The sequence below is a fragment of the Pelodiscus sinensis genome, chromosome 1 (genome assembly GCF_049634645.1).
Source record: "Pelodiscus sinensis isolate JC-2024 chromosome 1, ASM4963464v1, whole genome shotgun sequence".
Classification (NCBI taxonomy): Eukaryota; Metazoa; Chordata; order Testudines; family Trionychidae; genus Pelodiscus; species Pelodiscus sinensis.
This window is the reverse complement of record NC_134711.1, coordinates 190,366,687-190,392,525: the sequence shown is the minus strand read 5'-3', so window position 1 is coordinate 190,392,525 and position 25,839 is coordinate 190,366,687. Positions and strand designations below refer to the sequence as shown.

General features: G+C 42.9%; 1 protein-coding gene across 3 annotated transcripts in view; it reads right to left on the bottom strand.

Moving 5' to 3' along the window:
- Positions 1 to 25,839, bottom strand: part of ABCG1 (ATP binding cassette subfamily G member 1) — an 88,777-nt gene that overhangs the window by 14,448 nt on the left and 48,490 nt on the right. For all 3 annotated transcript variants that reach the window (XM_075912224.1, XM_006126120.3, XM_006126121.4), the window contains exons 3-7: positions 15,547 to 15,664; positions 13,604 to 13,736; positions 9,032 to 9,082; positions 1,474 to 1,619; positions 298 to 421 (exon numbers count right to left, since the gene is read on the bottom strand). In XM_075912224.1, coding sequence (XP_075768339.1) covers positions 298 to 421; positions 1,474 to 1,619; positions 9,032 to 9,082; positions 13,604 to 13,736; positions 15,547 to 15,664 — 572 coding nt within the window. The remainder of the gene's footprint in view (positions 1 to 297; positions 422 to 1,473; positions 1,620 to 9,031; positions 9,083 to 13,603; positions 13,737 to 15,546; positions 15,665 to 25,839) is intronic.

Genomic DNA, 25,839 nt, shown 5'->3' with positions numbered 1-25,839 from the left:
TCTGCAGAATGTGAGAGATGTTCAAGATCTGAACTCTGCAAAACAACCCTTTCAGGATTTGTAGTGTACTAGTATAGAAACATCATAATTCACCCTTTATATACAGGCTTCAAAGTAGACTGGAAATGGCATGATTGTGCCATCTTATATCTATATAAATATTTTATTCAAACCTATCACTCCAGTGATCCTGATCTGGGACATAAATGTATGATTTTGTATTATCTCCAGCTTGCACCAATTATAGATACAACATGTTCAAAGAAATATATAAAGAGGAGAATTTCTGAAGGGTACCTGGTCAAACAACTCAAACAGTTTGGCACTTGGTTGATGAATTGTGCAGATGATGGATCTGCCACCCTGGGCTAAAGCCTTCATGAGCGAGACAACTTGAAAACAAGATGCACTGTCCAAGCCACTAAAAATAAAGACAAAAAGGTGTTTATTAGATCTGTGATTCTATATGCAACTGTTAAAAACAATGTATGCACTACGATGTTTCTGTCATAAAGATGCATTTTGTAAAAAGATAGTAATCATCTTGCCCTATACCACACAGCATTTCTGGGTTTGTATTTCTCTCTTCCTCTGGCCTTTTCCTTTACCAGGCATGCATCTTAATTAAAATGGGAATGTCTCAGAGCCACCTTATGCAATTTTCAAATTCTATGTTAGTGGGCTCTGATTAATGATGCTCACAAATCTAACAGTCTAAGGGCCAAATTCTACTCTCAGATACACTCTTGTGGCCTAACTGATTTAGGGCTATCATGGGTGTCAACCTGAGGGCAGATCTTAAAACTAAAAATGCAATTATAAAAAATGTTTACGCTAATTGTCCATCATTACTTAAAGGGAAACTATGCATAATAATCTGAAGATTTTTTTTCTGTCTCTAGGATTTCTCTGAATCTCCCCCTTCTATATTGTTTCCCTAACAACCACTTTTAATAGACCCATGTCACGACAGGTTACCACAGTAACCCAGTGCACTATCTGGTGATCCCATACAAATTATTCCTTGGGGCCCGCATTTCTCTATCGTTTCATGCAGGGGTAATTCAGTTGCTCTCTATGGTATTATGCCAGAGTAATCTGGAGTAACACAGAGGAAAATCAGTATTAAAAAAATGTAGCTTTTACTGATGTTGACACAAATATTTTAAATAAAATGTACCAGAAGCATTTGCTAACAAAGAAAGGTGAGTACAGCAAACATGACACTACATAACGTGATATAGCATATAATCAAAGGAAAGTCTAGATTGTCTTCTGTTTCAGCTATTCTAAGATGCTAACAAGGACTAGTACATTCTATGATGGTTCTCTAGCACATGCAGGGAGGAGGGGTGGGAAGGAAAGGGGGGGGAACTCACAAATGCCGGTAGGTCCATTTAAATCAATGGGGGTTAGATACCTAAATACCCACAGTAATGGGGGTTTCCTTTCTAACATTTGGCCTTGATTTACCTGGTAGGTTCATCAAAAAACATAACTGGAGGATTGTTCACCAATTCCAAAGCAATGGCAAGACGCTTCCTCTGGCCCCCAGAAAGACTTCCAGTTCTTGTATTGGCACACGTCAGCAAACCCAGGGCTGTTAAGATCTCCTTTACCTGGGGACAGGATCAACACAACATGGGTCATTTTTATTGTTATCACCTCCCCGCCTTCTCTCAGCATTATCACTATTTTTTCTCTTAAGAATGAAAACAAAGCAGTTGAACCAATGTTATCATTTTTATCTTCTCAATATAATGTCAGAAGAGTTGGATTTTTCTGTCTACTAGGTTGATCGAGTTCCAGAGAACTTCATTTATCATTATGGCCCAAAGTTTGTTCACTTCTCTCACATGACTAGTCCCATTAATTTTAATGGGATTTCTTCCTTGTATAAAGTGGAATTGGACCTCTAATTGTTATTTTCCTTTGATTTGCAATCAGGACTTGGGCTTGTCCTCAGAACCCAATGTCAAACAACTTTATGATGTATGAACAGATAATATATATCAGAAATAAACATAACCTCTTTTGTAGATTTTCTACATTTTTATTTACAAGGGAACAGTAGAATGGAATAACAGGACTCAGTAGTTTCTCAAGTGTATTAACTTATTTTCATCTAATATCTCTGTCCCTCAAGGCCTGCATTTTTACAAGTGACAACTGATTTTGGGTGCATCCATTTTTCCTGGGGACCAGTCTGGAACACTCCTAGAGCTTAATCTTCACAGGCAGTATAAGAAGGGTATCATACAGGTTCTCGGGACTTTACATGGGTCACAAACACCTGTAAGACACAATCTGTCCCAGTGTCTTGGGGGACAAGAGAAGAAGAGTACTGGCTGCCATTATTCTTTTCTTTCTGCAACTGTGGGCCTGATCCTGTAACCCTGACTCATGAGTATTTCACTGATTTCAATGGAACCACTACATAACCAAGGCCTACCCTGGTCAAAATTATAATTTGTGATCCCCAAAGGAGCACAGTTACTAGGCTATGACATTGACACCACAGTGACGTGCAGGAAGAGAAGTTTAACATGGTGGCAAGTATATAAGGGCCTGATTTTGAAAGGTGCTGAGGCCCTGCAACTGCCACTGTGTTGATTCTCACTCACTTCACTGGAAAATGCAAGTGCTCATCTTTCTGGATTAGGTGCTATGAGAATAATGAAACACTTAAAAAGTAATGCAAAATTCTACAGAAAAATAATATTGTTGACGATAAACCATTAGGACCACTGGCACCCAGCATGTAAAAAAAAAAAAAAAAAAAAAAAAAAGGGTGGGTGGGGGTGTCTTTATTCTGTTTTCATATAGTATTAGGCTGTGTCTACATTGGCACCCCTTTCCGGAAAAGGGATGCTAATGAGACCAGTCGGAATTGCAAATGCCGCGGGGGATTTAAATATCCCCCGCGGCATTTGCACGAACATGGCTGCCGCTTTTTTCCGGCTCGGGGTTTTGCCGGAGAAAAGCGCCAGTCTAGATGGGATCTTGCGGAAAATAAGCCCTTTTCCGGAAGATCCCTTATTCCTTGAAAGTAGGAATAAGGGATCTTCTGGAAAAGGGCGTATTTTCCGCAAGATCCCGTCTAGACTGGCGCTTTTCTCCGGCAAAACCCCGAGCCGGAAAAAGCGGCAGTCATGTTCGTGCAAATGCCGCGGGGGATATTTAAATCCCCCGCGGCAATTGCAATTCTGACTGGTCTCATTAGCATCCCTTTTCCGGAAAGGGGTGCCAATGTAGACACAGCCTAAATTACAGTGTGGAAAGGGTTGAGATCACAGAAGCAAAGTGAGGGGATAGAGGGAAAGGTTACAGCTATCATTTCCCACTTCTTCCAATCACTATTTTAAACAAGCAACAATATTCACACTAAATCAAACTAACCAAAAACTGAAAACTTGATGATAGAAGCTAATTATTTTATTATAATTAGTATGAAACATTTAAATGGCAGCATGTAAGTATATTACGTATACAATAATAGGATCCCATGCCTCCGCTCATGTGCTACAAATGTACAAGTTACAGACGTCTCCTTAGGGAAGGGACTGTATGTAAACTACATTAGGAATCTGAACAAGCACATTGGCTTGTTTGAGATTTGCTCTAAATTTCTCATCTCACATCCCCTGAGGTGTGAGTATGTTAACAAGATTTTTTGCATGAATACAAGGAGCACAGTTATCACTGCTGAGACATAGGTGCTTTTTAAATAAAATATTTTTAATTTGAAATCTGGGAAGCATCTTGTTTAGCTAATAAAGGAATCCTACTGAGTGAATCAAGGCATCCAGTAAAAACATATATTCCTATGACTCTCTCTCTGTCTCTAAAGAACCCCTCATGTTTTATGCAGATTCTCTGAGACACTCACTCAGAGGATGGATACAAAACTTCAGAAAGGAACATACGCCAGCATCTGTGACAACTTCATGCCCTATTGTGTTTCAAAGGGTTTCACATAGCTTTAGGGGTCCCTATGGCATTCACACTTAGGTCAGAACCAAAGGCAATGGAAATATATTACAATCTCTGAATGCTTCAGGAAGGGTATAACGTGACCACAAAAGGGGCCAGAAAGGATTTTGCTGTCTCATCTATGAGCAGCACAGCCACAGCTAATGCTATAACAAGAGGCAGAGTGAGAGGAAACCTCTGAGGTTCTCGAGCAGAATTTCTCTCAAGTCATTGAGTCAGAATAGACCATGGAACATCCACCAATGGTGGTAGATCCCCAGAGATCTGTGTAAAATCAAGTGAGCCATCCCTGAGAGGCCCAGTGCACCTGACTTTACTCCATGCACCCACGTAGCGTGGTTCAGAGTAATCCAACAAGTGTCCCAATATACCACAGAAAAGGGCATACAGCTCTAAACTGCACTCCCTTTCCTGTCTAATCCCTGTGGGGCTGGAAGGAAGAGGATATAGAATCATAGAATATTAGGACTGGAAGGGACCTCGAGGGGTCAAGTCCAGTCCCCTGCCCTCATGGCAGGAACAAATACTGTCTAGACCATCCCTGGTAGACATTTATTTAACCTACTCTTAAATATCTCCAGAGATGGGGATTCCACAACCTCCCTGGGCAATTTATTCCAGTGTTTGACCACCCTGACAGTTAGGAACTTTTTCCTAATGTCCAACCTAAACCTCCTTTGCTGCAGTTTAAGCTCATTGCTTCTTGTTCTATCCTCAGAGGCCAATATGAACAAGTTTTCTCCCTCCTCCTTATGACACCCTTTTAGATATCTGAAAACTGCTATCATGTCCCCCCTCAATCTTCTCTTTTCTAAACTAAACAAACCCAATTCCTTCAGCCTTCCCTCATAGGTCATGTTCTCTAGACCTTTAATCATTCTCGTTGCTCTTCTCTGGACCCTCTCCAATTTTTCCACGTCTTTCTTGAAATGCGGTGCCCAGAACTGGACACAATACTCCAATTGAGGCCTAACCAGCGCAGAGTAGAGCGGAAGAATGACTTCTCGTGTCTTGCTCACAATACACCTGTTAATACATCCCAGAATCATGTTTGCTTTCTTTGCCACAGCATCACACTGCTGACTCATTTAACTTGTGGTCCACTATAACCTCTAGATCCCTTTCTGCCATACTCCCTCCCAGACCATAGCTTCCCATTCTGTATGTGTGAAACTGATTGTTCCTTCCTAAGTAGAGTACTTCGCATTTGTCTTTATTAAACTTCATCCTATTTATCTCAGACCATTTCTCCAATTTGTCCAGGTCATTTTGAATTATGACCCTATCCTCCAGATTAGTTACAATCCCTCCCAGCTTCATATCATCTGCAAACTTAATAAGCGTACTTTCTATACCAATATCTAAATCGTTGATGAAGATATTGAACAGAGCCGGTCCCAAAACAGACCCCTGCGGAACCCCACTTGTTATGCTTTTCCAGCAGGATAGTGAACCATTAATAAATACTCTCTGAGTACGGTTATCCAGCCAGTTATGCACCCACCTTATAATAGCCCCATCTAAGTTGTATTTCCCTAGTTTATTGATAAGAATATCATGTGAGACCGTATCAAACGCCTTACTAAAGTCTAGGTATACCACATCCACCGCTTCTCCCTTATCCACAAGACTCGTTATCCTATTAATGAAAGCTATCAGATTGGTTTGACATGATTTGTTCTTTACAAATCCATGCTGGCTGTTCCCTACCACCTTGCCACTTTCCAAGTGTTTACAGATGATTTCCTTAATTACTTGCTCCATATATCTTCTCATATATGTCCCTCTGCTGCTATACCACAAGCCACCATCTCCATCCTCACTCATTAACCCTGACCCCTTCTCCCTGTGAGGAAATCTGCACCACCAAGCAAACTTAGTGGGTCCCAGTAAGGAGGATTGTGCTCCACAGGTGGCTAATCCTCCCTCCCCTTTGCCATTTCCATGCAGATTAGGTGAGATGTTTAAATGGAAAATCCCCTCTGTGCATGAATCTGGGGACTGCTGAGGACCATCTTGCGCTTACACCAGGTTAATGGAAATTAAAATCTGGCCCTTCCTCTGTTAAATAAAAAGTGACAGTACCCCCGAAAAATCTTGGATGCCCCACATCTTGAACTCACACAAAGAAAATGCAGCAAAAATGTCAGAGCATCCACACTAGAACTGGTGACATTTTCCATTTACACATACTTCAGAGATGGCAGATGAAGTGGCTAGTTAACTCAGAACTTTTATTATTATTATTTTAATCTAGTCTAGCTATTAAAAACACCTAATTTTGAAAACTTTACTCAGCTTTTCTGAATCCTGACTCAGACAGATCTCCCCATTGGCTATAACAAGAAAGGATGTAGTAAAAAGCGCGACAGGACTCGAGGATTGACTCCAAGCTGTTCACATACTCTAGGACCTGATTCTCAGGCACACTAAAGCTACTTCACATTGCTCTAGCATAGTAAAAGGGCCTTAAAGAGCCCTTTCTGTGGCCAAAATGACACAAAACAGCCTCAGTGTCAAGACCTTTAGCTTTCTATGAAAGAGCAGATTGTTGATACCTCTTCTCCACTGGTATTTTTTTCAATGGATTTTATACAATATGCTAACTCTATCCAGCTGCGTAAAACATGCACCACTCACCGTGCAAGAGCTGGACTACATTGGCTAAAGATGCCTGCGGCCTGCCTTAGCAAGCTACTGTTTAATGTAAAAGATAATGAGCCAGAGCCTCACTTGGTGTATGGTCAACATAACTCCATGAAAGCGAGTGATTTACATCACCTGTGGATCTGGTCCCATAACTGTACAGCCAATGGTGTTTGTTCATTCATTTAACAAATGTAAGGTTTTAGTTATTTACGTTTAGGTAGAGCAATCTGTTTGGGACAAAGCTGCCCTGTATTTAAGTAATAATGGTAGTGTTAGGGCTGGGTCATGGGTGGCTATGGGCCCAGAATGAGCAGCTCCTATTGGGTCAAAGGTCAGACGTCAAATCAGCACTAGGACAGGTCAAAACCACACAATCAGAGTCCATTACAAAATTGGGAGCATGAACTGGGGTTTAAGTCAGGCCAGGATCTTTCACAGGGTCTGCAGTGGTCTTATACCAGAGACAATACATCAAGGCTAAGCTCAGGAGCAGAGCCTAGGTTGAGAGCAGGGAATCAAGATGAGTTGCGGCAGGAGGAAGGACGGGGAAGGGGATCTAAGGCAAAAGCACACCAGAGGTCTGCATTGTTTAGACAACTCCCAGAAGTGGCTTCCTCGTTTATATGGGGAGTGTCAGCCAGTCAAGGAGAACTGTCACTCATGCCTCTTGGAGGAGAATTTCCAGACGGGCTTAGCCTTGCAGTTCTGCTTCACAGCAACCCTACCTGGGCCCCTGGTGGTTATGAGGAAGCAGAAGCTGATGGAGATCCTCATTCTACACCTGTGGGTTCTTAGCAGTAGCAATAATAAAAGGGTCCAGTTCTTCCAGTTCCCACTGACTTCAGTGAGTGTTTTTGTTCAGGAAACCCTATAAGTTTTATTCCATAAAGTGACACATACAACACTGAAATAATACTTTAAACTTCTATTGCTTCTCTCACACAAAGACTCCAGAGCATTTTGCAAGGACTGGGAAGTATTACTGTTTTACACCTTACAGCTGGGATAACTGAGTCACAGACTTGTTCAAAGTAATACAGGAAATCAGTACCAGAGCCAGGAATAGAACCCAGTTCTCTTGACATGAAGTCACCAGCTTAATTACAGGAATGTGTTGTTATGCAAGTCCCATTAGCCCCAAAATTGCCCATAATCACACTAACACTTCCTATATTAAGACACACAGAAAAGTCTCTTACTTGTTATTTTCATTTTGTGCTAGACAAAAACATAGTTTTAAACGTACAAAAATAACCCCACCTAACAAAAAAACCCTTACTTTAGCAATAAACAAAACAAAAACTTGACTTAATATTTTGCCTCATAAATCTCAGCAACCTGAACTATCTCTGCTATCACCAGTGCTGTGATTTAATTTTAGCTTGAGTTGTCATCCTTCCCTCCCCAATCAATCTGTATTAAAACATCTATGCAGCAATGAATAGGTCTTTTATCACATACATGGGAGTGCTTCTGTAATCCCACCCACACAGCGGATAAGCACTTGAGCAGCCAGTCTGCTTAGGAACACAGGCCCACCTTTTCCAGGGCTCTGGCTTGCCAGATTAAAAAAGGTGCATTTTCCATTTCTGTTACTTCAAATGAATTAGTTTAACACACATGAGAAGTCCCATAAAGATGCAGGCTAACATGTCAGAAGCCATATCAACTGGATTATAATCTTAGTCTCCTCACTGGGTCACATAGCAGCAAGCTAATGTATTCACTACACCTTTCATGGTGTGTTTTAATTGTGTAAAATCAACTGAATTAACATGATTGAAAAATACACTCTGCCCGACTCAAGCTCTTATGTGTGTGCAGTACCTGACTTATTCTTGCAACTGTCTGCCAGAGTTGTAAGAGTTATTGACAATGTTTGGGCACACACACACACACACACACACACACACACACACACACACACACACACACACACACACACACACACACACACACACACACACACACACACACACACACACACACACACACACACACACACACACACACACACACAGCAACAGAACTAGTCATGCACTGGGACTTAGTATGGGCATGTGCAAGAGAGGAATGCAGGTCCAAAAATCAGAGCCACAAAGCGCACATTAAAAAGCTCCACAGAAACTGAAATACGTTTGAATAAATCATGTTTACCTAATCAACCTTCACAACTACCATGCTGAGCACTAGATATGTAGAGATTTTATTATCCCGCCCACACAATAACAGCTGTCAACTTTGTTATTGTAATTTACCCTGTTCTTGCACATGACTTGCAATTCGATTTTAGATACATGCTCAAGCAAGATGCATTTCACTCAGACATCATCATGAAGCAGCACTTGTACCCAAAGGAATACCTTAGTTCAAAGAGCAATATACATACCATCTCCTTTCTGCCTTCATCCTTTTCTTGAAGTTTCAGATGAGCAGACACCTATTACATAAACACACAATACGATGCAAGTTAAACTGAAAATGATCAGCAACATGACATTTTGGGAACAGCCACTATAAGACTCAGGGCAGGTCTGCATTTAAAATACTGCACCACAATGCAGTTGTGCTGTTGCAGAAGAAGAGCTTCTCTAGTTGGAGTAATTAATCCACCTCCATGAGAGGAAGTAGTTATGGCAATAGGAGAAGCTCTCCTGCTGTCTTAGCATTGTCTACACCAGGCGCTAGGTCAGTATAACTACATTGCTCAGTTATACTGATTTAAGTCTCTAGCATTGACCTGGCCTAAAACACACAAAGACACTACCAAAGACAGTTACCTCTTTTGTAACTGATGTTCTTTGAGATGTGTGGCTTGTGTCCTTTCCATATTAGGAGTGTGTGCTCGCCACATGCACCAATACCAGAAGTTTTTCCCTCAGGAATATTCATAGGGGAGTGACTCTGGCAAGCCCTGGATTGGTGCTTTCATGGCACGGTATAAGGACTGTCACGTTCACCCGCCACCCTCAGTTATTTCTTGCCAGAAAACTCCAACAGTGCGGTAAGAAGACAGGTCGTGGAATGGACACGAGCAACACATCTTGAGGAACATCAGCTACAAAACAGGTAACTGTCTTTTCTTCATCGAGTGCTCGCTCGTGTCCATTCCACAATAGGCGACTCCAAACAGTACCCATGGAGGCGGGTAGGAGTTCTTGGCCACACAGCTCTGCTGAACCCAGCGTTGCCTCTGGCCTGCTGAGCGATGACGTAGTCAGATGTAAACGTGCAGACCGAGGAGCGTGGTGTGGCTCTACAGATCTCCTGAACTGAGATGTGTGTCAGGAAGTGTCAAGGATGAGAGGGTTTGCCAGGGGACATCAGTGACCTTTAGAACCCCTTCATGTAATGGCAGCGCAACTAAGGCAGAGGCGCTGAGCATGTCAAAGAAGGTATCCACTGGCTCCTTGAGATCCTATGCCAGTAGCTGTAGGCTAGAAGCAACCCTCTTGAGGAGCTCCTGGGAGGGGTGTCCTTTCCCCTAGAGCTTGCACCTGCTTAGAGGGCTGGACACCATGGCTGAAGGTCTTTTAGACACCTCTGAAACCGATTGGGCAGCCTGGGATGGTTGGTTAAACCCAGCTTGGGTTCCACAAGTACCAGGTCACTGTCCCTGCAGCCATGCTAGGGGGATGCGGTGCTGCAGGCTGGGATGGCACCATGGGACTCTGTGCCTGGCCCAGCGGCAGGGACTCATGCTCTGTCCTAGCTTGCAAAGTCATGTGTGCACTGGCCGGCAACCAGGAATGGGAGGGCCCGTGACTTCCTTTGGCATAGCTGTAAGTCCTGTGGGCCCATTAGGTTCTCTCTGAACATGAGGCACCTCTGTCATGGGACCACAAAGCTGGTTGGGAAAAGGCGTGTCAGTAACAGGAACGCAGCGATCTAGATCTCACATCATCCACGCGCGCCAGGACCTTGAATAGGCCTCAGAGCTTGAGCAAGACCGTTGGTCTGATGAATGCTGAGACCGCAAGAACTGCCATGAAAGGGACCTGTGCCAACGAGAAGATGACCAATTATCTCATTCTCTGGAAAAGCCCCAGGAGTGGTGCCAAGGTCTTGGAGAGACCAATGGCTTGCCTCTGTGCCCTTGCTGGAGGCTGCATGCCTGAGCAGGCCTGCACCACTGTACTGATGACCAGGGCAGAGTTTTGGGAGGGTGGGGGGGCAGAAGCCGTGAGTGCTGGGACATGGCTTGCTTTTCTTTCCGTTCCCCAGGCTATCAGGGAGTGATGAGAAAGTACTTGCATTCCATGCATGCCTCTCACACCATGGAGGTGCCACTCCAGGGGTCGCCAGAGCCATGACCCTGTGAGTATTGCTGAGGGAAAAACTTCTGGCATCAGTGCATGTGGTAGGCACACACACCTAATGTGAAATGGACATGAGCAGTCTCTCAAAGAACTGAACAATTTATTCTAACATGAGGCAGAATTTAGAAAACAGACGCTTAGTAAGTGCAGTGTTAGTTATGAAGTTCTAATCATGAGTACAGTGTAGGCATATACATGCTGTCTAAGGGACCACTCAAGATACCAACAAAACTCAGTGCTCACTAGAGATGTTCTATCATATCAGAGAGAAAGGATAGTCTAGCTGACAATAAAACGGAGTGGGATTTAGGAAGTTCAATTTCTAGCTTAGCCACACACTTCCTGTGTGACACTAGATAAGTCAGACATGTTTTGTTATGTCTTTAAGTTTCTCTCTGCTTTGGTTCCCCGTCTGTAAAGTCATGATACCAATTCTCCTTTATCTCTTGGAAATGTTATAGATAAATTCATTAGTGATTGTAAGGTGCTCAGATAGAGGCCATCAGCTGTCCTAAGAGGTAACAATTAAACTGTTAAATAATTAATTTTTTGACAGTACCTTGAGAGGTTAATTTAGACAAAGTCTATGATCTTGGTCCAACTTACCAAAGAGGCTCTTAATGCAGCTGTAATTTAGCCAGATACTTGGGAAAAAATATTACCCAATTGGTCTTTGATTTCTATGTACTGCTCAAATAAAATGAAACAGGAATGCTCTCTCACAGAGTAGACCCCTTCCAGAAATCTGTGTTATAAAAATTACAACTCTGGAAAGTAAACAGATAAAGCATAGGCAAGTCTAGGTGATCATCATGGTTCCTTGTGGTCTTAAAGGATTGATTAAAGCCACTTTTCCTTTACCAAATGATAACATCCATGAATTTGATCTGAGGAAGTGGGTCTGGCCCATGAAAGCTCATCACCTTATAAACCATCTTGTTAGTCTTTAAAGTGCTGCATAGTCCTGTCTTTTGTTTCAGCAAGACCAGACTAACACGGGTACATCTCTATTACTATCCATGAATTAGTGACTCTCTACATTGAGGGTTGGGCAGCTATGACAAAACTATTGAGCGGATTGTCTCAACACATGGAACAGCAGCAGGTTCCAGACAACAGCTCTCAATAAACGGGCACTATGTCAAGAGTGAAGAGGATTTTAATCAACTTTAAGGTCTGGGCTTCTTCACATGGAGCCCACATCAAGATAGAAGGGAAAAGGCTATATATGAGGGCTCCTGGACCCAAGACAGGGTGGCAGCCGGGAGCCCTGGCATACAGCAGCAATCTGCCAGTATGGAAACAGCTGGTTAGATCATGGAAAACTGACAAGGAGATTAAACTAGTCACTTGCCCATATGGCCAGGAAAGAGATTCACCCAGGGCTCTCACAGAGACTCGCTTGGTCTGGAAAAGCTAGCCGTAACCCACATTTCCGGTTCCAGTCGTTAGCACGGGGTGGGCAATAATTTTGATGGGGGGGGGGGCTACTCCAAGATTTTGGAAAGTGGTCAAGGGCTGCACTCTTACATGATATTAATGGAGGCTGCACAGAGTCTGGGATGGAGGCTGAGTGTGAAAGGGAGCTTGGGGTAAAGATTGGGATTCAGGAGGGTGTGCGCGGTCTGGGAGGGAATTTGGGTGAAGGAGGCAGTTATGGCATGGGACTGGAATACAGGAGGGGGTGAAGGGGTTTGGGTTGTGACCTAAGGCAGGAGGGGATTGTGATCTAGGGCAGAGGACGGGGACACAGGAGGGGGTGCAGGGGTTTGGGTTGTGACCTAGAGGAGTGGATTGGGGTGCAGGATCTGGGAGGGCATATGGGTTCAGGAGAGGAACAGAGGGTTTGGGTTATGTGGAGTAGGGGGCAGAGTGTTGGAGGGGAGGCAGGCTCTGACCAGGTGGTTTACCTAGGTGACTCCCGGCCAGCAGCCCAACATGTTTGGGGCCATGTGTGTCTGTGAATAAGAGTCAAAGGGGAGGGGAGAGTGGTACTTTGTACGCTGCCTGTTCTTCAGACAGGAAGCTCCCATTGGCCAGAAACGGACTAATGGAATTGTGCTAGGGGCAGGAATAGCACATGAAGCCTCTTCCCTACCCCAGCTGTGAAACATAAATGGCCAAACAGCTGCTTTTCTGAGTGGTGTGCAGGAGGGGGTGGGGCAAGCAGGGAATCAGCCTGAGGCTCCCTGCTGCATCTGCAGGCCGGATCTGGTGGCTTGGCAGGCCGGGTCTGGTCCACCAACTCTGTTTTGCCCAGGCCTGCTTTAGCAGCTACTGGAATACAGAACAAGTAATAGGATACTGCTTGACACTGGGAGGACTCATGAGTGAGAAAGTGGCCACAATCTAGTTGCCCTTCTCTGGAACCAACCTCTGGAACCAACCTATTGCTAATACTATCCAGATGCTAGGTTTTCATGGTATTTTATTTCTCTGAGGAGCAAATAAACACAGGCTCATGAATTTTCTTCTGAGTCCTAATTGTGACCTTAAAACAGCAACAAAGCCATGGGGACTCAATTGAATTCCAGTCTAACACCTGGAACCAGAGCCAGGAGTAAAAATGTGTACTCATGGAAGAAGAGAGCCTCTCTGTAGTCCCAGGCCCCAAACCAGCCAGAACCAGAAACAAAGTTCACCATCATAGCTTCTTGGACAGTAAGATGAGGGAGCAGCATGTCGTCCTGCATGATGTAACAGGACACTTTGCGAAAAGAGCGTAGGTCACGAGGCTGCCCGTTAATGAGGATTACTCCTTTCATCCCAGTCTCTCTGAAATGAAACAAAACAAGTGAGTTAGAGAGAGAGTAACCTTTATACTATTTTACTACACATCTCAGGCCAGGTCTATACTAGACCCAGAAGGTTGGCTTAAGGTACGCCATTCTATATGTAAATAACATAGCTGGAGTCAACCTACCTTAAGGCAAACTTGGCACCATCTTCACAGCGGGTGATCAATGGGAGCAAACGCTCCCATCGACCTCCCTTACTCCTCGAGAATCAAGGCATACCAACATAGACTGGTGGTGCCATCAGCCTTCGATTTAGTGGGTCTTTACTAGGGCCACTAAATTGAATGCCAGAAGATCAATCTCCAGCGTGGCAAGTGCAGACGTGGCCTTAGAGACAAGGCACACTGGGCTTTTTTAGCCTCTTTTTAGGCGATTTCTCAGACCAAAATAGACAGATGAAAGGAAGTGCACATGTCCTGTGTGTATTGTTTCAGAAGAAATTTCACACCCTGGCAAAACAATTAATTCAAACTTATGCAAAAAACGTGCTGCCAAGAGGGATGTTTTCAGAAATGGTCTGTCATTTCTTGAAAGGCTGTTTGTGGGGTGTGTCTCTGCCCCTCCTTTTGTGATTTGGTGACAGTAGCAGAAAGCAACTATGTCAAGCAATGGGGCAGAGGTGGGAAAACTTCCCAGTTGTTTCACATATTGTAGTTTAATCAAAAATTATTCTTACATCCTGAACATTTTGATGGAAAAATATTGTGTTTATAAAACCTAACTTAATACTCCACAGATAAAACCTTCAGCCAAATTTGTCTGATGGCTTGTGAACAGCCATTTCTCATTTTTTGGAATTATAAGGACTCAACTGCTTTCCTACATATTAGTCTGCTGTATAGAATATAGGAATGTAACAGTGGTGATAGCATAATTCAATATTTGTGAAGCACTTATTTTCTACAATGACTGACTGGGTGAGCTGAGTGTCTGTCAGTGAGTTGGAATGCCCTCCCTCTGATCTAGAGACTGAAGGACCACCACACTCCCTCTGGTTGGTGGACCTGAATCTGCCCCATCCTCAAATGTCCTGAGGTGAGACAAAGTATAAAAGGAGAGCTCTGAAGCAGAGTTGGGGCTGTACTGCCAGAGGGAGCAGACATCTCTTTCAGGGAGCCCAGAGCAACACCAGAGCCTAAGCTAAGCACTAAAAAGAACTGCCCCATGCAGTAAACAGACAGAACCTAAGGAGCTGCTGGGATTGCTGCCAGATGAATGCCCCGAAAACCTGTGGGAACTACAAGCTGCCAAGCACCCTGAGGAGACAAAAGACCTTTGGAGTAGAGTCCTACACCCAGACAGTGGCAGAAAGTACTCCAACACTTACAAAGAGAGAATCAATATGTTTTGGTAGGATCTCTGCTGAGCCAGTGGTGGAACCATACACCGCTCTTAGGGATCCTGGGTTGGGACCCAGTCGAGTAGGGTCAGCTAACATCGCTCTTCCCCCTGCTGTCAACCCCACCCCTAGAGTGCTGACCTACTTCCCCTTGGTTGGAAGGAAGGCCTTTGCCAGGCTTTGACTAGCCCCAGCCACAAGGCTGAGAGGCTCCAGGTTGTGTTTGCTGTCTGCTCCAGCCTGGAGGCTGTAGATAAAGATGTTCTGACCTGCTCAGAGGATCACAATGTCCACATAGACTATTGGTTACGGTGTGTCTAGAGTGAATCAGAGAGGTCCCCCCCCCCCCGCCCCCGTCACCCACTTGAGAGCAAGCGACCATTACAGAGTCCTTCTGCTTTTTCAGAAGAGGACAGACACGATTATCACCATGATCCTTTATACTCACCTGTATCCTGCCAAGATATTCATGAGCGTTGATTTCCCAGCCCCAGAAGGACCCATAATTGCAACAAGTTCGCCACTGCTGAACTTCCCTGAAATTCCTTTCAAAAGGGTCTTGTAACCTGAAGGAAGAAAGAAAATATTATGAAATGGTGACGCTTCACAGTCATTTACTGAACGTGAAATATGCTTCTCCTATGCAGGGGTAATAAGGACGGCTGCTAGTGAGCCCAATGCAGGAGGTTCAGAGGAAAGTGGCAGTACATAGCACACCAGAGCCACTATCACAACCTACGAACTGCACTGGAGCTTGTGGCCTTTTCCCACTTGGTGAGTAGTGATGATGAAGTGACACTGATCCATTTAGAAATGGTTCTGCTTTTGATCCACTCCACGAAAAATGTTCTCAAGCCAGCTAGGAGCCCAACTGCCATTTTCCAAAGATTCTGTGCTCACGTGGGGATCTATTCCAAAATAGCTGTTAGGGATGTAAAATCTCGTTAAAATTAGTTAACTGGTTAAATGTTAAGCTTAACTGATTAAATGGGGTCAGGCGGGGGGAGAGGCATTACAGCCTGTTGGACTGGAGTGGTCCTCCAACCCATCATGGCTACACTGGAGTACACTGATCTTGGTCACAAGCATCAAGAAAAAGGGTGTGAGCTCTTCACCTAATTCCTGTGTCCTTGTTATTGTTTCATGGCTAAGGTAGTCAGTTTTTTATCACAACACCCTGTGATATAGCATGCTCTGTGCTTTATGAAAATATGCTTCTGATATGAATGTCATAACTGAGGTATGCTTTGTGCAAGATGGTTCATGTACCATATCATAGAAAATGTTATGATTTACTGAATATAATTATCCTGTTTCTATGCATGCATCACTTCTGTTTCTGGTATTAGGAGTGTGGGTTTTAGATTTATATTACCAATGCATTCATGCTGGGTGAAGCCAACTACCTGGCCTTTTGGTACAAAGGAGAAAAAGCCCAACAGCAAAAGACAATGAACTGTAAAAGAACTTAACCTTCTGTGAATGTGAGTCAGCTTGTGAAGAATGGCTACAGGGACCCTACAGAGTCATGTGACCATCCTGGAAGCCATCTTCAATTCTGTACTTTTCCATGAGAAGCTGGGGGTGGAGGGTGGAGGGAAGGAGGAAAATCAAACTAGGAAACAAAGGACGCTTGCTTTATGCAAATCCTATTTAAGGGTGAGGAGTGAGGTAATGCAGATTGTCAGTTCTCCATAGCTATCCCATCCAAGATGACTGTGAGACACAGCTAAGACTGAACTGGAGGAAGGAGCTGGGCCCAGCCTGGAAAGGTATCTGGTCTGTGAAGATTATTAGAACCACATTTAGGGTGAGATCTTACATGTAACTAGTTTCTTTAGCATATCTAGCTTGGATTTGTATTATTTTCTTAGCAGTCAGCTGTGCTCTGCCTGCTGCCTCTTTGACCACTTAAAATCCCACTTTTCATAGTTAATTAATTTATATTTGGTGTATGGTATTACTCAGATTATGTAATTTCTAACAGGGGGAGGGGAGATAAGATGTGTATACCTTCCTTCACATTAAGGAAGGGAGTGAACATCATACAAATTTGGGTTTGTACCCCCAAAAGGAAGGTGAATATCTGGGTGCTGTAGTAAATCCCTTAAGATGAGTTATCACTCGAAATTACTGCTCATTACATGTAAATGTAATACCCTTATAGTGGGTGAAAATCTGGCCTCACTGGAGTCAATGAAGATAATTTTATCATTACCTTCAATGAATGCAGGATTTCACTCATTATGTAGCACTTTACTCCCACAACTGGCCCCAGTAGTAGATTAGTTTAAAATGCTATTGACTGTGAGGATAGCCAATAACGATGCTCATGTGATAACACAGAAAATATCGCTGTAACAATCTGGTACACCAATGTCTAGTGTATGAGACTGTTGTGATAGAGTAGATTTTTACTGTATAGGATAGTTTATCCTTATTGGAAGGATTTCATAATACGCACCTCACCATAAGCCCTAAGTATAGTGCAATAAATACTGCATATGCTTTGTAACTATTTTATACCATACCATATAAAACTCTGCTTGGTATAAATACTTCAGGAGATATAATGCAAAATATACTTTCATAGCCTAAACATTTTCATCCAAATTATTCATCCATTGACTAAACATTTCTTTACTAGTAATTACAGTAGCTTAACTAAAACAGGTTGCAATATATTTCCACTACTCATCCAACTAATGACTAAAAAATAAAGTAGGCTTGTTTAAACTGCATTTTTCTTTTAAAAATTTCTTTGTAAACCTATAAATCAAGATTCAGCCAGAAGTGTATTTTATAACTTGAGTTTTTCCACTATAAAAACTCTTCTAAATGGAAATTACAAACCTGGTTCCATTATAGAGGTATGAGGTGCAACCGTACGACGAGTCATTGCTCAGTCCATTAAACTGCAGAAAAACAAGGAATGGCCCTGTTTTCTATTAGACTTAGAAATTCAGAATCAGCACTATTATATTTGGCAGGATACACTTCAAGCATCTTAGATATTGTACTTAGACTAGAGTAGACTAAATGTCCCAAAATCATGCTCACAGCATAGTACAAGAGTAAGAGAATGATTTTAAAGGGGAAAAAAACCCATAATGAGTTTTAGATCAGGATTGCATTAATTAGCATTTCAGACCACTAAGTCCCAACATATACAATACCATACCTTATTCTCAGCAGGAGTGGGTGAGAGGTCTTTCTACTTACAAAGGTTAATTCTACCAAATCTAAGAGAGGAGATTTTACCCTGTAGTGGTAACATTGTGCCAGGCATAATCTTGTATCAGGAATTAAAAACATTCTGGGCTGTAAGTACCTAGAGACTTCTGTTACAGAATATTGAGGCTAATCTTCCACAGAATCAGTTGACCTATAAATTCTATACTGAAGTCTTTCATGAGGAATGGATTATATGCGTGAAAATAGTTGTAGTTCTCAAATACAGGGCCTGCTTTTCAGTGATATATCTACCGTGTATAGGAAAATGTATCTTCCTTATTTCCAATTAACTTTGGCCAGATTGTTCCATTTATACAGTGATTTGTGTTGAGGAAGCGCTGCCTTAGAGGAAGTTCAAGGAGGGTTTGTGCCTCAGAGAGGCACAATCCAACTCTTAGAGTTGCCCACTGGGTGTAAGGATGATCAATCCTGAGTAGGTAAATCTCCGCTGAATTCAGTGAAATCATATAAAGGTTCACTGTTCCCTAGACTATAAATACTTCCATCAAAATCATTTTATTTTTTTTAAACAGAAAAATGGCCAGAATTCTTAAAGGACCTGAACTCCTCCAACATTTCTCAGGAGGCTCTCAGTGCTTTGAAGAATCAGACCTGTATCTGAAATACCCTTTTTTTGGGGGGAGGGGAGGAGACTGGATCTTAAACTGGATAATCGTTTCATACCACAGGTTGTACCTCCTTTCTCTGGCACCCAGAGGACCTGATTGGTCCCAAACAAGGGGATTTGCCAAACAAGGGGAGGTCCCTCCCATCATGACCCATACTGCCCCTGGCTAGGACACTGAGCCCTGCTGCTGCCTGCCCAGCTATGGCTCCCCAGGCTGGAGCTACATGGCTGCTGGGGCTGTGGGTTTGCCAGGGCCCCATGGCTGCCGCAGCTTCCGAGACTACCGGGACTCTGTGCCTGCTGGGACTCTGCAGCCACTGTCGACCCCCCCGCTACCACCTGTCAGCAGGAGCCAGAGCTCCCTGCTGTGCCCCCCTCCCTTGACAGGCGGCTCCTGGCTGAGTCATACCACTCCTCCCCCCACACACTCCTGCTCTGCGGCCCAACCTCCTTGTACCTGGACTCTGTAGTCCAGGAACTTCCGCAGTCCTGCCGGACCATGGATGTTGCCAGATCACAGAGTTCTAGTTAAGGGAGGTACAACCTGTATTGTCACCAGCAGAGCTAGTCAATTTCCTATGGAACATTCCTCCACCATAAAATGAGAACTCGTCAATATCAAAATGTGTTTCAATAAGGTTGTTCAAATTAATTTTTATTTTGATGTTTTTATTTTATATTCCAAATTTTAAATTTTATCTGCATCTTATCTTAAGATACTTTTATATTTTATCTTCATAATATACCAATTGCTACAATTACAGAGTACCAAATCAATTACAAGTTATAATATCCATTCTAATTTCAATAGTGATTACCAATGACTAGTTGAATACCAATGCCCCGTAACTAACTTCTAAATACCATTAGACTATCAACTGCAATACCAATAAGCTATTACCAAAGTAACTGTTAATTAGAACAACAATGAAAAATGATCACTTTGAATAACAACCAATTATTTTATATTATATTTTATCTTTAAAATAATTGAAACCCAGTTTAAAAGTATGCAATAAAATATAAAGGTAAATCAAATAAAAACTATAAAAATAAATAGAACACAAATCATACGAACATAAAATATCAAAAGTCAAAATTTAAAATCAATGTTCTGATTTTATCTAAATTGTTTTAACTTACATTAAATCCTCCCACCCACCCCTGCCAAAAGTCAGGTTTTCCTGCAGAAGGAAGATTCCACATTGTGACCAATTCTAGATAAGAGGATGTAGGCACAGAATAGGTCCACAGTTTGGGACACAGAATTGCCCAGCAAAGGAGTCCAATAAACAAGCAAATTTCTCTGAACCTAGGACAAGTATTACTAACCTTGTATTTCATGTATAAACAATTAACTCTCATCAACTGAGTTAGGAAGATTTCCATACATATTAAAGATGATAAGAGGGGTATAAGAGAAGAATTCTCTCTTTGCTGGAGTCCAAGGCTTCATTGCAGGACTCAGCAGCGAAGTGGCTTGCAGGAGATTACATCTGCTTTCTCTGCTGAGGAATATAAGGGTTTCTGGGGAAACTGAGATGTTTCATTTTTTCCAAAATTAGAATGCTCTCAAGGAGCATTATGCTTAACTTTAAAGTGAACAAGACTACTCAAGCGCTTAAAGTTATGCACATGCTTAAGTGAGCTGCGGAACTGGGGTCAAAATCATCATTAGCACTACTGCTGCTCCAATAGATTCACTGAAGTAAATAACATCTTTAAAGTGATAGATTCATTTGCATTTCATTGATGTAATACATTCATTTGGTATTCAGAGAGATGTCACATGGACTTTCTAAAATTTCCATGAGTTCTAGCATAACTCTGCATTCATTAATAGACATGTGGAGACCGGCTGCACTCGCATTTAAATCTATGGAAGTTTCACACTGATTTAAATGGGAGCACAACTGGGGTATTGAAAATGAATCTAAGCTGCTTCCATTGCATGACCAATTCCTTTGAAGATTCTGAATAACTACTGATGCTGTTTTACCACTATGTATTACACCACTGACACCCTTTTGCTTCTCTAGGGATTTTCACTGTATACGACGACTGCTATCATCTGACCTAGAGAACATTACACATGTAGATAATTAGCACCAAGAAAAACTTCCTAACCATCAGGGTGGTTAAGCACTGGAATAGATTGCCTAGGGAGGCTGTGGAATCTGTCATTGTTGATTTTTAAGAGTAGGTTAGACAAATATCTGTCAGGGATGGTCTAGATTATTTTTGATTCTGCCATGGGGGTAAGGGACTGGACCCGACCTCTGAGGTTCCTTCCCGTTCTAGTATTCTATGATGATTCTATGGAAACTAAATTGTATTTTCCAGGTCTAAAAGCCCTGGTCTCAATTCTGATCTTTCTGGCACCAGTGTAAGTCAAATTACAGTGAAGACAATGAGTATCCATTATAAAACCAATGTAAATAAGATCAGAATTGGGCCTCCTATTCTTTTCTTTTTGCCTTGGGGCAGACACAGGGAAACTTCCTATCATGCATAAAGGCTCCTAGTAAATCCACTAGTCTACTACTGAGGTCCATTATGCCCACAAATTAATAGCTAAAGACCTCTCAATCCATTACTTATTATAGAAGAAGACAAGCATCATAAACAATAGACTAATCTTTTTACTTTTCCTATTAAGGAACCAGTTGGTTGAATTATTCAAGAGCAAAACAAGTTGTAAAAGTCCACTCTGCAGAGGAAAGCTTCATCTGACAATACTGTAAGGATGTGCTCACCATCCTGTAAAATCTATAGCAGAAAGTCTGGCAGGAGAGGGCTGGCAGAAACACCACAGTGAAGCAGAGAGGCACAGATACACTTGCCTTAAGCCAGGTCAATGCTGGAAATGTTTGCTGGTATAATAATATGGTTTGGGATGTGATTCCTTATGACATTTTCATATTGGAAAAGTGGTTTTGCTAGTATCATTTATTTCCTTCGGGAAGCTGGTATAATCTACAATCAGCATCTCCCTAGAGAAGCTTTGCTGGGCAGCTATGCCAGTATATGGTCATACCCTTTCTAGAGAGAGCAAGTCTTGCAGGTTTCTTTTCTTTGCTTTAATGTTACTCTTTGTTTCGCTGTTAGAAACAAGCAACTTTTTACCACTGCACCTGAAAAATACAAACAGCCAGGGAAAGTTACTGAAAAAATGTAACAAGCATTGTCTCACTCTAAAACAGGGATATTTGTTTAATTTGAGGTTTGATTTTTAGGCTGTGTTGTCTTTCTGTGTACCACATGCACAATGTGCTTATGTTTCTTTTTTAATATATTATAGTGTTTATGTGGTGTATCAGTGATACAGAGTACAGGCAGTCCCCGGGTTACGTACAAGATAGGGACTGTAGGTTTGTTCTTAAGTTGAATCTGTATGTAAGTCGGAACTGGCATCCAGATTCAGCTGCTGCTGAAACTGATCAGTTTCAACAGCGGCTGAATCTGGACACAAGTTCCGACTTACATACAGATTCAACTTAAGAACCCCAGGCGTCCCCAAGTCAGCTGCTGCTGAAACTGATCAGCAGCTGATTCCAAGAAGCCCGGGGCAGAGCAGCCCGGGTGCTGCTGGGTTGGTCCAGTAGAGCGGTCGCTCTTCGGCGCTACTGGACCAACCCAGCAGCACCCCAGCTGCTCTGCCCCAGGCGTCCTGATTCAGCCGCTGCTGAAACTGATCAGCAGCGGCTGAATCAGGACTCCTGGGGCAGAGCAGCTGGGGTGCTGCCGGGTTGGTCCAGTAGCGCCAAGGAGCGGTGCTGCGGGACCAACCGGCAGCGCCCCACCTGCTCTACCACAGGCCCCGGGCTTTGCTCCACATCTCCCTGGTCTGCTGGGGGGTGGGGGCACTAGCTGCGTCTCCCCCCAGCAGACCAGGGAGACGCGGAGCAAAGCGGTGGAGGACCCGGGCCGGACCGCGGCACTTCCAGATCAGCGCTGCGGTCCGGCCTGGGTCCTCCGCGGCTTTGCTCAGCGTCTCCCTGGTCTGCAGACAAGGGAGATGCTTAGCAAAGCGTCGGAGAACCCGGGGTCGGACCCGCGGCGCTTCCAGATCAGCTGGAAGTGCCGTGGGTCCGGCCCGGGTCCTCCGCCGCTTTGCTCAGTGTCTCCCTGGTCTGCAGGCTTCCCCAGCAGACAAGGGAGACAGGGAGCAGCTTTTCTCGCCCCGGAGGAGGCGTGTGGCGGGACCAGGCGTCCCGCCGCTCCAGTCCTCCGGGGCGAGAAAATCCCTGTTTGTAACTGCGGATCCGACATAAGTCGGATCCGCGTAACTCGGGGACTGCCTGTACTACAGTTCCCTGTTTATCTACAGGACAAGTTGTTCTCAGACTGTCACACCGAGCATCCCACCCAATGTTCCTCACTAGGGATGTGAATGTTTAACCAGTTAGCTAGTTAACCGGTGGGGGCTGGCACCTCTGTCTGCGGCAAGCCAAAATGTCTTGCAGGCAGGGGCTGCTCCAGCCGGGACACCAGAGCAGCCCCTGCCTCCAGGACACCTGTTCACATCCCTATTAGCAAACAAGTCACAGCAGGAAATTCACAGGCATTAGTCACAGTGGTGGCTTCATCTGTCATTGGTATATTACATTTACCTTTATGAACCATGTTGCGCTTTATTGCTGGAATTCAAAATCTCCCTATATTTATATTTCATCCATACGATTTTCAGGTATATAGAACAACATGATTTTCCATTGTCTGAGTTCTATGACCTTCTTTATGAAAATGAAATTTACAATTCTAATGAAGTTTATATTTCACCCCACAGCAACACCCTTCATTGTGTAAGTGTCTGTAAAGAAACATGTTCTGGACTAAAACATCAGAAGAGGAAGAAACGTTAAATGCTTAAGTGTCTGATATCATAAATAGAAATGGACATTTTGGGCTAATATATTTGGGCTAATTTATTAGCTGAAAAATGCAGTTTCAATTCATCTGAAACTATTTTTGAATTCAAGTGGAGTATGAGGAGAAGTTTTGACCAAGCCAAAAAACAAACAAACAAACAAACAAAAAAGAGGAAATGTTTTGGTAATGTCAAAATGAACCATTTGTTTTTGACATTACTGAAATGTATAATTTTTAGGCTAGTCACAAATGGCCAGAGGAAATGGTAACCTTATAACTTGAGATACAGAAGACCAGGTTCAATTCTCCCCTCCACCTGACATGGAAAAGTTATTTGAATGTAGATCCACACATTACAGGAGAAGGACCTAACCATTAAGATATGGAATATTCTAGGTATGGGTCTCCCTAAACAAACAGTCATTGGAGCAAGGACTTCACAGCTTAGGTGAAAAGTCCTCACTGCAAGGCTATCAAGTCATTCTCATGCTCTTTCACTGACTCCGTGATTATCCAGTATCATTCAGAGACATTCATGATGAACCAAAAAAATGGAGTCATGTGGAATGAAACATTTCATTTGACCAGCCTGTGACAGAATCCCCAGAATGCAACCTGAAAACAGGGTGCTGCTGTTCCCCTTTAACTCTCCCGTCTTACATCCCAGAATGGTATCATCTTGTCCTGGTTCAGAAGCCTGATCAATGTAAGTTTATATCCCAATCCACCCCTTTCCCAACATGGAGAGGACCAACAGACCCTCTATTTTTTTTCCCCATCCATGTGTGGAATACATTTTGTTATGTGCACCAAGGCATGTACAGATGTGCACCACCAATAGACACACATGCTGCCAGCTATGGGCATTGTGAGTGCTCTGTTAATCATCCGGGCAGAATTTGAACCTCTCCTGAGCAGCCACTCAAGCGTCAGCTTATAGGGAACACTGGAGAGGACATACACAAGCTTTTGTAAATCGAGCTGAAGTTTCCCAAGCACTTCAGCCAAAACACTGTTTTAGATAAAGTATAAAATATATTTATCAACTACAGAAAAAGATCTTAAATGATTATATGTGATAGGTATAAAAAGTTCAGCGATAGCTATCCAAGAAAATTGAAGAAAAAGGCATAATCTAAATCTTAAACCTTATTACACTAGGCAGCATTTAGATCAACAGTATTCTCACTCCACTGGATGGGCAGTTCCTAACACACAGATTTCCCACTTAAACCTGGACTTAAATCCTGAATGTTTTCTGACTTTTTGTTTTCTGTCTCCTCAGGTGAAGCTTTTTTTCCCCCTCCATTTTCCTGTTGCTTCTAGTGTAGGTAGGAGAAGAGAAAAGCCAAGACATAATGCCACCATCCCTCATTTTAAATTCACAGTCCACATGTCTAGGAAACACTTAGCAAATCTCACAGGGACATGTTTGGGTAAGTCATTGTGATCACATGCCTGGTGGGCTTTGCTGAGTCACAGTGGCTGAGTAAACACCCAATGTATGGATTTGTGCAACTGAGGAAGAGAGCTGATTACTGGTTGGCTAACACCCAATTGGCTGAAAAGATTCTCAAATGTACAAGAAATTTCAGTAACAATCATATAGCAAAACCTCATAATTTTATACATACCAATGATATGCATAAGTGGGCAAAACTATTAGTTTCAGTAGCTCATGAATCTTCACATGATACCTTATATGGCATGCTTTGTATGAAACCTATCATAATTACATGGCATTGGTGAATATGGGGGTTCCAGAGTGTCCCCCAACACAAAATGTTTTCTGATTTTCATTTAATAAAAAAAATTATGATGTATACATTATTTGTCTAGCTCCAGTCATAATTAGGCTTTAGAATTAACATCCCACTGAGATAAATGGAAGCAGCTGAAACCCCTTGGTGTTGTTACTTTTGGTTGTTAGCAGACTCAGGAATAGGTCACTATACTGGTTGTCCTCATTCAAACTTGAAGGCTTTTTCCCCCAACCATAAGGACTTA